This window comes from Carcharhinus amblyrhynchos, chromosome 1 (assembly GCF_965287045.1).
Source record: "Carcharhinus amblyrhynchos chromosome 1, sCarAmb.v2.hapA, whole genome shotgun sequence".
In the NCBI taxonomy this organism is placed as follows: domain Eukaryota; kingdom Metazoa; phylum Chordata; class Chondrichthyes; order Carcharhiniformes; family Carcharhinidae; genus Carcharhinus; species Carcharhinus amblyrhynchos.
In genome coordinates, this window is record NC_137324.1 from 12,011,127 (window position 1) to 12,025,716 (window position 14,590).

Below are 14,590 nucleotides of genomic sequence, written 5' to 3' on the forward strand. Positions count from 1 at the left end.
TTTTCACTGTATGTTAAGACATGTGGCAATAATAATGCAAATCAAATTTTTCTACCCTAAAGGGCATTAGTGAACTGGATGGGTTTTTCCCATAATGGATTGATATGGAAAGATGTAATCAGGCAAAAGGTTCAAGCAGGCAAAAAATACTGTTATAAAATGGTGCTTTTTGCATGTTGTACATATTAGTTAATGCTATGTGATATAATTTGCAAAGATCATTTTACAATTGTTGGCACCTAGTGAAGTGTACTTTCCATAATCCTGTACAAGCAGCACATAGCAAACACAAATTCATAAAGTGAAGATTCATGTAATTTTTATACCTCTGCTCCCACGAATGGTAAATGGCTTCCAGCTTTTGTAAACTGGAGTTTGATGTTTTCTAAGCAGGAAATCCCCCCAATATCCAGGACAATGTTCCTCCCTCAACAGCACAAACACATTGATTGCTCTTTTTTATTTGCTGGCTGGAATTCTCCGGCTGTTCATACTGGTGGGATTCTCTGGTCCGGCCGGCGTTGGATGCCTGCCTGTAGGTTTCCCGTGGGGTGATGTCAATAGCAATTTCCACTCACAGCGGCAGGGCCAGAGAATCCCACCGCTAGCAGACAATGTGCCACCTCCCGCCAGCGGGAAACACAGGGCTAGAGGACTGGAGAACCTCGCTTGCTGTGTCTTGCCAAATTAATGGAGCTTTGGGCTGACTCACAGGGGTGGCATGGTAGCACAGTGGTTAGCACTGCTGCCTCATAATGCCAGGGACCCAGGTTCGATTCCTGGCTTGGGTCACGGTCTATGTGGAGTCTGCACGTTCTCCCCGTATCTGGGTGGTTTTCCTCTGGGTGCTCCAGTTTCCTTCGCAAACCGAAAGACTTGCTGGTTAGGAGCACTGACTATGTTAAATTCTCCCTCAGTGCATCTGAACAGGTGCCAGACTGTGGTGGCTAGGGGATTTTCACAGTAACTTCATTGCAATCTTAATGTAAGCCTACTTGTGACACTAAAAAATAAATTCTAAACAGAGCAGGGAGTTCATTTGAAGGCAACTGACACCTTTATGAAGAAGATGTTTAAATTTTCATCCTTGATTCCATATGTCTCCACGGCTTCTCCCTGTCCGCACCTCCACATCTCCCTGGGTCTAACTTTGTATTCCAGTCCTGGCCTCTTGCTCAATCATTGATGGCATTGCCTCAAGCTGCCTGGGCCCGAGGCAATGGAACTCCCTCTCTAAACCTTTTCACTGCCCTCCCTTCCTTTGTGGTGCTCCTTTGAAAACCTCTTTGACCAAACCTAATGCAGCTCACTGTCAAATTTTGTTTAATAGCTCTCCTGTGCAGTGCCTTGGGACATTGTGATATATTAACAATGTTACACAAATGCAAATTGTTGTCGTTGTAGTCGAATGAACATTCATTGAGAAGCAAATATACATAACTCAACTTCATCTTTTCAGGGAAATAGAGTTCCTTAAAGTTTGCGGGGAGGTGAGGGGGTATTCCCAGTATAGAATTGTGGGCTTGGGTGGAATGGGCTTTCGGGGCCAAATGGTCTTTCCTATTCTGGGATTTCTTCTGCCAAAATAGTTTTATTTTGAGCTTACAAAACTCCAGCAAACAGCAATGCGATAACAACCAGATAACCTGTGCTTACTGATGTTGATTGAGGGATAATTTCTTTACATTTGTTCATGGGATGTGGGCATCTGTTGCCCGTCCTTGAGGGCTTATGAGAGTCAACCACATTGCTGTGAATCTGGAGTCACGTGCAGGCCAGACCAAGTAAAGGGTGGTGGATTTCCTTTCCTGAAGGAAATGGCCTACCTTTGGCATGTCCACTTCGATTCTCACCAACTTTTAGAGGTGCACCAGAGAAAGGATTCTTTCTGGTTGTATCACAGCTGTTCTGCCCAAGACCGCAAGAAGCTACAAAGGGTTGAGAATGAAGCCTGGCCCATCACACAAATGATTGACTCCCAATGATTGACTCTGTCTATACTTCCCGCTGCCTCGGAAAAACAGGGAGCATAGCCAAGGACTTCATGCACCCCAGACATGCTCCTGCAAAGCTGCAGAGATATTATATTGCTTAGCATCAACTAGTATATACAATATGGAATAAGGGCCATTTTATGACAGTATTTGTTCTCTTCTTGTCCGACGATATCTTTCCATATCAGCCCCTCTAGGGGAAGGGATGGCCTTGCTAGACTATTCATCCAGAAACTTAGCTAATGCTTTGGGGACCTGCCATGGCAGGTGGTGGAATTTGAATTCAATAAAAAATATCTGAAATTTTAAGGACCTACTGGTGAGCATGAAACCGTTGTCGATTGTCGGAAAAACCCATCTGGTTCACTAATGTCTTGTAGGGAAGGAAATCTGAAGTAAAATAAAGTTTATTCATCACAAGTAAAGCTGACATTAACACTGCAATGAAATTACTGTGAAATTCCCCTAGTTGCCACACTACGGGGCTGTTTGGGTCAATGCACCTAACCAGCACTTTTCAGGCTGTGGGAGGAAACCGGAATACCCAGAGGAAACCCACGCAGGTACGGGGAGAATGTGCAAACTCCACACACACCCAAGCTGGGAATCGAACCTGGGTCCCTGGTGCTGTGAGGCAGCAGTGTTAACCATTGTGCCACCATGCCACCCCGCTCATCTGCCGTCCTTACCTGCTCTGGCCGACATTTGACTTCAGAGCCACAACCATGTGGTTGACTCTCAACTGCCCTCTGAAATGGTTTGGCAAGCCACTCAGTTCAAGGGCAGCTAGGGATGGGCAATAAATGATGGCCAGCCAGCATCGCCCATGTCCCCCAAATGAATAAAAAAGAACAACCATCGTCATGACTATCGCCATTCCTTCACTGGGTCAAAATCCTGGAATGCCCTCTCTAACAGCATTGTAAGACCATAAGACATAGGAGGAGAAGTAGGCCACTCGGCCCATCGAGTCTGCTCCAGCATTCAATCATGGTTGATATTTTTCTTCTCCCCATTCTCCTGCCTTTTCCCCATAATCCCTGGTCCTCTTATTAATCAAGAACCTATCTATCTCTGTCTTAAAGAAGTGACCTGGCCTCCACAGCCTTCTGCGACAAAGAGTTCCAGAGATTCACTACTCTCTGGCTGACGAAATTCCTCCTCATCTCCGTTTTAAAGGATTATCCCTTCAGCCTGAGGTTGTGCCCTCTGATTCTAGTTTACTTGCACCATCGTTCAAGAAGACAGCTCACCACCACAGAAGGGCAATGTTGATCTTTCTCTATACCCTAGCTATGATTGTAATACTACATTCTGCACTCTCCCCTTTCCTTCGCTATGAATGATATGCTTTGTCTGTATAGTGAGTAAGAAACAATACATTCTGTTGTACATTGATACATGTGGCAATAATAAATCAAATCAAATGCATGAGTGTCAGAATTCTATCACCCCACCTGCCAAAGAATTGGACCGAAGGATGGGCAATAAAAATTTCCATTGACCTCGGGTGGGAATTTCTGGTCTCACGTGAGCGAGGTCGTAACATCACACCCGAGGTGTTTGAGATGACAATAAGGTTTGCTAGGGTAGATAGAGATACCCTCGTCCCTCAGGTGGAGGAATCCAACAGTTAGATTGGAGTTAAACCATTCAGGGGTGAAATCGGGGAACATTTTTTCACACAAAGAGGACCTGGAACTGACTAATATGCGTGTTAGGTAAGGCTATAAAGAGATATGGAGCCAAGGTGGCTAAATGAAACTCTGGCACATCTCAGCTACAATCAAATTGAATGACTGACTAGCTAGAGGGCTGAATGGCCCACCCATATTTCTACATAAAAATCTCTCTTTAGCTCAAGCTGTGCAGCAATGAAAGGGAGTTTGACTGGGATGAGAAAATACATAAAGACAAGTATTATCATGTTTGTCACAATGGTACAAAATGACACGAAAGGTTAATTTCCTTGGAAAATGAGGAGACAAAAAACTCTTTATAACAGCAACACTAATTAAAATATTCACTCCCGTGGAAAGTTTTTAATCATTATTTATACACGCTTGTCAAAATAGCATTAATAAGGGGACAGCATCAATGTGAGGGCTGCATTCTTAATAGCAGCGGTGTTCCATCTCATACAGACTGGGGTTTATCTATTCCCCAAACAGATATTAGCTGCTTTTCTGATACTTTTGACAACTTCAGGACTTCCAACGGTGCTTCACAGCCAATGAAGTACTTTTGAGCTGATTTTTTTTTTAATGCATTCATGGCACGTGGGCGTCGCTGGCTGGGCCAACGTTCATTGCCTAATTGCCCTTGAATGGAGGAGCTTGCTGGGCCATTTAAGAGTCAACCACATTGCTGTGGAACGGACTTGGATGGCAGGTTTCCATCCCTAATGGGCACAGATGGGATTTTATGACAAGCGTTCCAAGGTCGTCACTGGGCTTTTAATTCCAAATTTTTATTGAATCTCACCATCTGCCTTGGTGAGATTCGAACTCAAGTCCATGGAGAATTTCCTTGGGGTCTCTGGATGACTAGTCCACGACGCCACCACCATTTTGTGCACTCCAGCAAACAACAGTATGGTGACAACCAGATAATCTGTGGTTACTGATGGCGATGGAAGGATAATTTTGTTCATGGGGTGTAGGCAGCGCTGGCTGGATCAGCATTTATCGCTCATTCCTGAGGGCATATAAGAGTCAATCACATTGTTGTGGCTCTGGAGTTTAGGCCAGGCCGGGTGAAGACAGCAGATTTCCTTTCCTAAAGGACTTTTGTGAACGAGATGGGATTTTATGACAATGGTTTCATGGTCATCATTAGACTTTAAATTTCATTTTGTTGAATTTAAATTTCACCATCTGCCACAGTCATTACAATGGTTCTTTGGATTACAAGCCCAGTGACAATATTGCAATGCCACTGCTTCCTATTACACAAGACTCAGGGACCCCAACCCTTCATGGAGGAGAGGGGTGGGGTGACCTCATAGAAGTGCACAAGATTATGAGAAGCACGGACAGAATGGATAGACAGAAGCTTTTTTCCCAGGGTGGAAGAGTCGATTACTAGGGGGCACAGGTTTAAGGTGCAAAGTTTAAAGGAGATGTACAAGGCAAGTTTTTTATACAGAACATAGAACATTACAGCGCAGTACAGACCCTTCGGCCCTCGATGTTGCGCCGAACAGTGGAACCAATCTAATGACCCTCTAACCTAAACTATTCCAATATTATCCATATGCCTATCCACTGACCATTTGAATGCCCTTACAGTTGGTGAGACCACAACTGCTGCAGGCAGGGCATTCCACACCCTTACTACCCTCTGAGTAAAGAACCTACCTCTGACATCCGTCCTATAATTACCACCCCTCAATTTAAAGCTATGTCCCCTCATGTTAGCCATCACCATCCGAGGAAAAAGGCTCTCACTGTCCACCCTAAGGGTGATGAGTGCCTGGAACTCACTGCTGGGGAAGGCAGTGGAAGCAGATACGACAGTGAGCTTTAAGGGTCGTCTGGACAAATACATGAATAGGATGGGAATAGAGGGATGTGATCTCTGGAAGGGTAAAGGTTTTAGTTCAGTCGGGCAGCATGGTTGGTGCAGGCTTGGAGGGCCGAATGGCCTGTTCCTGTGCGATAATTTTCTTTGTAAAGCATACAAAGTAGTGAGGATTAGTGGGAAGGAAGGGGGTTGGGAAGCCTTTAAAAATGAGCAGAGGACAGGTAAAAAAGCAATAAGAAGATGAAGTATGAGAGTCAGCTCGCTAGTAATATAAAAGACAATAGGAAGAGTTGTTTTCAATATATAAAAGGTAAGAAAGGCAAAAATAGCCATTGGGCCACTGAAAAATGAGGCTGGAGAAGTAACAATAGGAAACAAAGCTATGGCAGAGGAACTGGTTAGTTACTTTGCATCAGTCTTCATGGTGGAAGACACCAGTGGGATGCCAGAGCTTCAGGAGAATCAGGGGGCACAGGTGAGTGTATCACGAAGGAGAAGGTTCTGGGAAACTAAAAGGTCTGAAGGTGGATAAATCACCGGGGCCGGATGGACTACACCCCAAACTTCTAAAAGAGAAAGCTGAGAAAATTGTGGAGGCATTGGTGGGATCTTTCAGGAATCACAGGAGGCAGAGGACTGGAAAGTAGCTAATGTAACACCGCTATTTAAAAAGGGAAGGGGGCAGCAGACATGAAATTATAGGCCGGTTAGCCTGACTTCAATCATTGGCAAGATTTTCGAGTCCATTATTAAAGATGAAATCGCAGAGTACTTGGAACTGCATGATAAAATAAAACTGAGTCAGCATGGCTTGGCCAAGGGGAGGTCATGTCTGACAAATCTGTTAGAGTTCTTTGAGGAGGTAACAAGAAAGTTAGATAAAGGAGAACCAGTAGACATGATCTATTTAGATTTCCAGAAAGCCTTTAACAAGGTGCCACATAGGAGGTTGTTAAATAGGTTTAAGTACCAATAGTGTTAAGGGTTAGATCCTGGCATGGATAGAGGATTGGCTGACTGGCAGAAGGCAGACCGTAGGGATAAAGGGCTCTTTTTCAGGATGGCAGCCGGTGACTAGTGGTTTGACTCAGATCTGTGCTGGGACCACAACTTTTCACAATATACATTAACGATTTGGAGGGAGGAACTGAAGGCACTGTTGCTAAGTTTGTAGATGATATAAAGATATGTAGAGAGACAGGTAGTATTGAGGAAGCAGGGGGGAGCTGCAGAAGGACTTGGACAGGTTAGGAGAGTGGGCAAAGAAGTGGCAGATGGAAAACAATGTGGAAAAGAATGAGATTATGCACTTTGGAAGCAGGAATGGAGGCATGGACTATTTTCTAAATGGGAAAATGCTGAGGAAATCAGAAACACAAAGGGATTTGGGGGTCAGATTCTCTTAAGGTTAACATGCAAGTTCAGTTGTCAGTTAGGAAGGCAAATGCAATGTTTGCATTCATTTCAAGAGGGCTAGAATACAAGAGCAGGGATGTACTTCTGAGGCAGTGTAAGGCTCTGGTCAGACCCCATTTCGAGTAGTTTTGGGCCCCGTACCTAAGAAAGGATGTGCTGGCCTTGGAAAGGGTCCAGAGGAGGTTCACAAGAATGACCCCTGGAATGAAGAGCTTGTCATATGAGGAATGTTTGAGGACTTTTGGACTGTACTCATTGGAGTTTAGAAGGATGAGGGGGATCTTATTGAAACTTACAGGATACTGCGAGGCCTGGATAGAATGGACGTGGAGAGAATATTTCCAATAGTAGGATAAACAAGAACCAGAGGGCACAACCTCAGACTACAGGGACAATCCTTTAAAGCAGAGATGAGGAGGAATATCTTCAGCCAGAGAGTGGTGTTTCTGTGGAACTCTTTGCCACAGAAGGTTGTGGAGGCCAGGTCATTGAGAATGTTTAAGACAGAGGTAGATAGGTTTTGATTAATAAAGGGACCAGGGGTCATGGGGAAAAGGCAAGAGAATGGGGATGAGAAAACTATCAACCATGATTAATGGCAGAGCAGACTCGATGCACCAAGTGGCCTAATTCTCCTTCTATGTCTTATGGTCAAACTCCAACCTACATGCAGCTCCTAGCAAAGGAATATCTCACCAATGCGGGCACTTCCTCCCGGTGTAGGAGGACTGAGGCGGGAAATTTGCCAACTCTCTTTATGTGCCTCGAGGTTGAAACTCCAGGCCTATCTCTGTGGAGTTCTGGCTCAGGAATGTGATATTGGCCTTGGATGGATTAGAGGATTGATTTACCAGAATGATACCCGGGCCCAAAAGGTTATATTATGAGAAGCAACACAAATAAAGGCTGTGCTCTCTGAAATTTGGAATGTTAATTGGTGATTTGATCAAAAATATTGAGGGGAACAGATAGGGCAGATGCAAAGAAATTCTTTTTGGAATTTTCAGAGCCTGGGACAAATAATTAGACCCAGAAAGTTTATGAGTGCAGCTACTGAATGGTGGGAAAGTGGCAAGAGGCTCTCTGGTTTGCTCCTGTTTCTATGTTCCTGAAGAAGTTGTGACTAAAGCCACACAAATGTCAGAGATAACTGAGTGGGTGATATTTAATGAAGGACAGCTGAAAGACCAGCAAGAGCTCCTCTTTGCCACTTTTAGAGAAAGTCTGCCAAATCATGTGCCACTCAGGCACTGAACTGGGCAGCAATGGCCCTTCCTTGGGAAAAAAGGACCCCTGGGTCAGAGATCCTGCCTGCGTTCGATCGACCAACAACTTTATCATCAACAACAGTGCCATCAAGGAGGCCTGGTATTACCATTAGACCCCAGGGCACAGGCGAGTGATGACATGGAGGGGTTAAGGAGTGTGGGAAGAGAGAGTTTGGCAATAGGAGCAGGGCTGTAGCTCCCAACAATGCTCACCCTCCGTGCCCCTCCCCCACCCTCTCCCACCACCCTTCCCAACTGCCAGGACGATGATTAGACATTGGAGGTATGGACAGCACGGGGGCATAGTGGTTAGCACTGCTGCCTCACAGTGCCAGGGAGCCGGGTTCGATTCCCGGCTTGGGTCACTGTTTGTGCAGAATTTGCACATACTCCCCGTGTCTGCATGGGTTTCCTCTGGGTGCTTCAGTTTCCTCCCACAGTCCAAAAGACATGCTGGTGAGGTGCATTGGCCATGCTAAATTCTCCCTCAACGTAGCCGAAGAGGCACCAGAGTGTGACAATTGGGGGATTTTCACAGTAATTTCATTGCAGCGTTAATGTGAGCCTACTTGTGACAATTAAACTTTAAACAATGGTAATTCCCTCATATAATGCTATGGAGGCCTAAGGATCCAGTTTCAAGCCGACCTTGGGCCTTCCTGCTTTGGAGGGAGTGCACTAGAAGTGTGTACGGCCCAGCCCAGGCCCATAGATGGGCCTAAAAGAATTTCTTCCCCATTGGTGTCCATCTTAAATATCTATAATGTCATTAAGGCAGACACAGATGACCCTATGTAAAACTCACATGCTTTCAAAGAGGTGTTTGTACTCTTCATCTCCTCGGCCTCCTTCCACTTCATGGTCTAGGTTTTTGATAATTTCATCCTCAAACTAAAAATTAGAAATGAAAGAGAAGAAAACATTTCAGTCCAACTCATTGATAACAATATTTAAATATTACACATTCTCAGTCAGCAACTGTCCAGCAACCAGCAAGATACTGAGGGGTCACCTCCAACATCATCTAATCATTAATCTGGCAGTGTTAGCCATGATTCATTGAGTAGCTCTCTCACCTCTGCTCATAAAGGTCATACGTTCAAACCTCGCTCCAGAGATCTGAGCATAAAATCCAGGCTGTCACCCCAGTGAGGGAGTGCTGATGAGACATTGATTAATTTAAGGATGAGATATTAAACCAAGGCCCTGTCTGCCCTCTGTCAAACATCCTGTAGCAATCTTATAGAGTCTTGACAGAGTAGAAGGAGGCCATTTGGCCCATCAGACCTGTGTTGGCTCTCTGAAAGAGAATTCTACCAAGTCCCACCGCTTTGCCTTATATTTGCACATTCTTTCTTATCAGATGAAAATTCAATTCCATTTTGAATACTTCGATCGAACTTGCCTCCATCACCCTTTCGAAGAAATAACGTTCCTCACATCATTTTCATTTTTTTTGGCCATTGTTTTGAACTGTACCCTCTCGTTCTTGATGCCTTCTTGAGCGGGAGCATTTTCTCACTATCTACCTTGTCCATAGCCCTCAGGATCTTTAATATCTCTATCTACAAGAGGGCACAACTTCAAGGTAAGGGGGGAAATGTTCAGTAGAGATGTGTGGGGGAGGTTTTTACATAGAGGATGGTGGGGGCCTGGAATGCACTGCCAAATAAGGTGATTGAGACAGATACATTAGTGACATTTAAGACTTATCTGGATAGGCACACGAACAGGGGGGGAATAGACAGATACAAGCTGTTGGTCTAGGTAGGACAGCATGATCTGCATGGTGGGCCAAATGGCCTGTTCTGTGCTGTACCGTTCTTTGGTCTATCAAGGCTCCTCTCAGGCTTCTTTCCTCCAGGAAACCAACCCTATCCCCTCCAATCAATCCCCCTTATCCCTGGAATCATTCTTATGAATCTGCTCTATACTATCTCCATGCCATCATATTCTTCCTAAGTACCACAATGTGGCATGGTGGCACAGTGATTAGCACGGCTGACTCGGGTTCAATTCCAGCCTCGGATGACTGTCTGTGTGGAATGAGCACATTCTCCTCATGTCTGCGTGGGTTTCCTCTGGGTGCTCCGGTTTCCTCCCACACTCCAAAGATGTGCAGGTTAGGTGGAATTGCCATACTGATTTGTCCTCTAGAGTCCAGGGATGTGTGGGCTGGGTGGATTAGCCTTGCTAAATGCACGAGGTTACGGGGATAAGGTGAGGTGGGGGGGGGGAGTGGGCTCAGTAAGATGCCGTTTTGGAGAGTTGGTGCAGAACTGGTGGGCCGAATGGCCTCCTTCTTCAACTATGTGATTTTATGATTCTATGACTCCAAACGTGTATATGGGTTAGGCTGATTGTCTGTGCTAAAATTGACGCTTAGTTAAAGGGGGATTAGCAGGGTAAATACGTGGGGTTATGGCAACACAGCCTGGGTGGGGTTGTTGTTGGCACAAGCTTGATGGGCTGAAAGGCCTCCTTCTGCACTGTAGGGTGTCTATGATTCCATGATTCAAGTATGGCGCATAGAACTGGATGCTGTACTGCAGATGAGGCTTAACTAGTGCCTTATATAAGCTTAACATGACTTCCTTACTCTTGTATTCAATGCACATATTAATAAAGGCTAAGATACTTTACTAACTGCTCTCTCAACATGATCTGCCATCTTCAATGACTTCTGCACATGTACACCGAGAGCCTTTTGTTCCTGCACCTCCTTTAGGATTTCTTTGTTCTATACAATCTCTTCATATTCTTCCTGCCAAAATGAATCACCTAACACTTCTCTGTATTGAACTTCATCTGCCACTTCTCTGCCTAATCCCAGTTTATTTCCATCACAGTTGATGTTTTCAAACTTTGTATAATAATTTTCAAAATTACACAAAAGAGAAGAAATATTCTCCCTGGTGCCTTGACTAATATTTATCCTTCAACTCAGCTGATATTCTGGGGACCTGGGTTCGAATCCCGCCACAGCAGGTGGTGGAATTTGAATTCAATGAAAAGTATCTGGAATTAAGAATCCACGGATGACCATGAAACCACTGTGGATTATTGCAAAAACCCACCTGGTTCACTAGTGTCCTTTAGGGAAGGAAATCTGCCATCCCTATCCAGTCTGGCCTACATGTGACTCCAGAGCCACAGCAATGTGGTTGAATCTCAGCTGCCCTCTGAAATAGCCTAGGTTAAAGGCCACCACCACCACCTTCTCGAGGGTAATCAGGGATAGGCAATAAATACTGGTCAGCCAGCAACACCTATATCCCATGATTAAACTAAAAATATTTCACCAAAGGATTACCTGTTAGTTATCTTGCTATGTGCAAACTGGCTGCTGTATTTCCTGTTTTATAACAGTGACTGCATTTCAAATTAATTCTTTGGCTGTAAAGCACTTTGGGACATTCTGAGAATGTTAGAGGCGCTGTAGAAATGCAAGTTTGTTCTTTCATTCTTGCTTTCCAATGCACAATTCCTACCAGTCTATCCTCCTCTTTCAAGTTAGAATGTGTTTATCATAGAATCTACAGTGCAGAAGGAGGCCATTTGGCCCATCAAGTCTGCACCGACGACAATCCCGCCCAGGTCCTATCCACATAACCCCATGCATTTACCCTAGCTAATCCCCCTGACACTAAAGTGAAATTTATCAACCTAACCCACACCGCAGGAAGAAACCAGAGCATCCGGAGGAAACTCGTGCAGACACTGGGGGAATGTGCAAACTCTACACAGGCAGTGACCCAAGCGGGGAAGCGAAGCCCGTTCCCTGGCGCTGTGAGGCAGCAGCGCTAACAACTGTGCCATTGTGCATATGGAGGGTGGCCAATGGCAATGGCTTCATTTCTCCTACTGGAAAACTCTGTGGCTTGAAGCAGTGTTTGAATCAGGTTGCCCGCACTGGGGTTGACCCTCTCTCAAAATGGGGTTGGCCATATCACTGGGGTCACCAGGGTAACAAAGCTACCAACATCTACTTTGAGACTGTTAGCACCCACTTATATATATCCAGGCCAGGTTCAACAAGAAATGGACTTCCCCAGTTCCATATCGCCTTTCATTTGATTGATATTATTATTATTATCACATCTATTAGCATACTGTGAAAACTATTGTTTCTTGCATGCTATACCATTCATAGAGTATATAGGGGAGAAGGAAAGGAGAGAGTGAAGTCATAGCTTATGATGTAGAGAAAGATCAACTTAATATATGGCAGGTCAAAAGTCTGATGGCAGTAGGGAAGAAGCGGTTCTTGAGTCTGGCAAGAAATATTAAATTTTGACAGGAGTAGTGAGGGTTGATGCAGGAAGGACGCTCCCAACAGTGGGGTTGCCCAGAACTAGGGAGTCACGGTCTGAGCGTACTTAGGACTGAGATGAGGAGAAATTTCTTCACCCAGAGAGTGGTGAGTCTGTGGAATTCACTCATACAGAAAGCAGTTGAGGCCAAAACATGGTATGTTTTCAAAAGGTTAGTTACAGCTCTTGAGGCTAAAGGGATCAAAGGAAATGGGGGGGCGGCGGGGGGGGGAGCGGGAACATGTTACACAGCTGGATGATCAGCCACGACTGTAATGGATGGATGGTGGAGCAGGCTTGAAGGGCTGAATGGCCAAATCCTGCTGCTATTTTCCATGCGTCTGCAGTGATCCTCTTGCATTCACATTGTGCTTTCAGGCGGGCTCACTTAGCGTCTGCCAGGCTACGAGATAGCCGGAACCCATGCGGCCCAGCCTGTCGTCCGACAGCCTGACTGGTTTTATTCTAACAGCCCAACAGCAGAGGAGAGTTGGCCCACAACTATCCGCAGCTGTCTGCCGGGACTGCAAGAGGGATTCGTCAATAGATGGCAGGGGGGTGCCCCTTCCACCCCTGGTTAGCTAGGGCATGTAAAAAAAAATCACACCACTTCCCTGGCATTATATTTGCAAATGTAAATCAATAATGAGGGAGGCCAATTAACATTTAAATTTAGCAGCCATGAGCACTTTCGGACGTGCCTGTGATATTTATTCCTGTAATTGGTCACCTAGATGGCACTGAGACATGAAGACTTGCGCTGATCTACCCGGATGCGGCCGAGGTAATAGCTGTAATTTCTCTTAATAGCCCTGCTAATTAAATCCACGAGCCTCTTTAGTGCTTGTCAGTCTTCCTGCGGTGTTTGATTTCTTTGTTTCCCCCTGAGTACACACAAGGTACGACTGGCTGAGTTAAAGGCTTGTCAGGGTTAGATCTCATCCACCATGCTGAAGGAGTAAACAGGTTGTGATTTTGAGGGACAGCGCAGAGGTTTTAAAAGAATGTCATTTCGCCTCTCAATGAAAGTGTGATCAAAAACCGTCAGCCCCGGGCAATCAACATACAGATATCTTTCGCCATAGCGTCCACAGAGTTCCTACAGTGCAGAAGGAGGCCATTCAGCCCATTGAGTCTGCACTGACCACAATCCCACCCAGGCCCTATCCCTGTAACCCCCTCATATTTACTCTTTTAAAGTTTATTTACTAGTGTCACAAGTAGGCTTACATTAACAGTGCAATGAAGTTACTGTGAAAATCCCTCAGTCATCACAGTTTTTTTCCCCCCAGGGCAGAAACGACAAGAGGGGCACTAGTTCAACAAATCGGGGGAAAGGTTCAGTGAAGCTGTGTGGGGGATTTTTTTTATACAGAGGGTGGGGGCTCCTGCAATGCACTACCAAGTGAGGTGGCTGAGGCAGTTACATTAGTGACATTTTAGACTTATCTTGACAGGCATATGAACAAGTGGAGGATAGAGGAATATAAGTGGTTGGTCTAGATAGGACAACGTGATTGGCTCAAGCTTGGAGAGCCAAAGGAACAGGTCCTTTAGTCCTGTGCGGTAGTGTTCTTTGTTCATCTTTAGTTCCGCACAGTGACCAAGCCGGGAATCGAACCCGGGTCCCTGGTGCTGTGAGGCAGTAGTGCTAACCACTGTGCTACCGTGCTAATCTCCTGATACTAAGGTTAATTTAGCATGGTCAATCAACCTACCTTTGGGCTGTGGGAGGAAAACAGAGTACCCGGAGGAAACCCACGCAGTCGTGGCGAGAAAACCCATCTCTGGGTCCTGAGTGGAGTCTTGGGTGGTTGCAAGGAGCTTTCAACATTTTAGAAAAATAGAAGCATAGGGTGGCATGCTGGCACAGTGGTTAGCACTGCTGCTTTACAGCGCCAGGGACCCGGGTTCAATTCCGGCCTCAAGTGACTGTCTGTGTGGAGGCTGCATGTTCTCCCCATGTATGTGGGGGTTTCTTCCAGATGCTCTGGTTTCCTCCCAGACTCCAAAGATGTGCGGGTTAGGTTGATTGGCCATACTAAATTACCCCTTAGTGTCAGGGATTAGCAGG

General features: G+C 45.4%; 1 protein-coding gene across 1 annotated transcript in view; it reads right to left on the reverse strand.

Annotated features, from left to right (window-relative positions):
• Nucleotides 1-14,590, reverse strand: part of LOC145346307 (dedicator of cytokinesis protein 2-like) — a 1,149,449-nt gene that overhangs the window by 166,151 nt on the left and 968,708 nt on the right. The window contains exon 34 of the mRNA XM_080193520.1: nucleotides 9,009-9,094. Coding sequence (XP_080049646.1) covers nucleotides 9,009-9,094 — 86 coding nt within the window. The remainder of the gene's footprint in view (nucleotides 1-9,008; nucleotides 9,095-14,590) is intronic.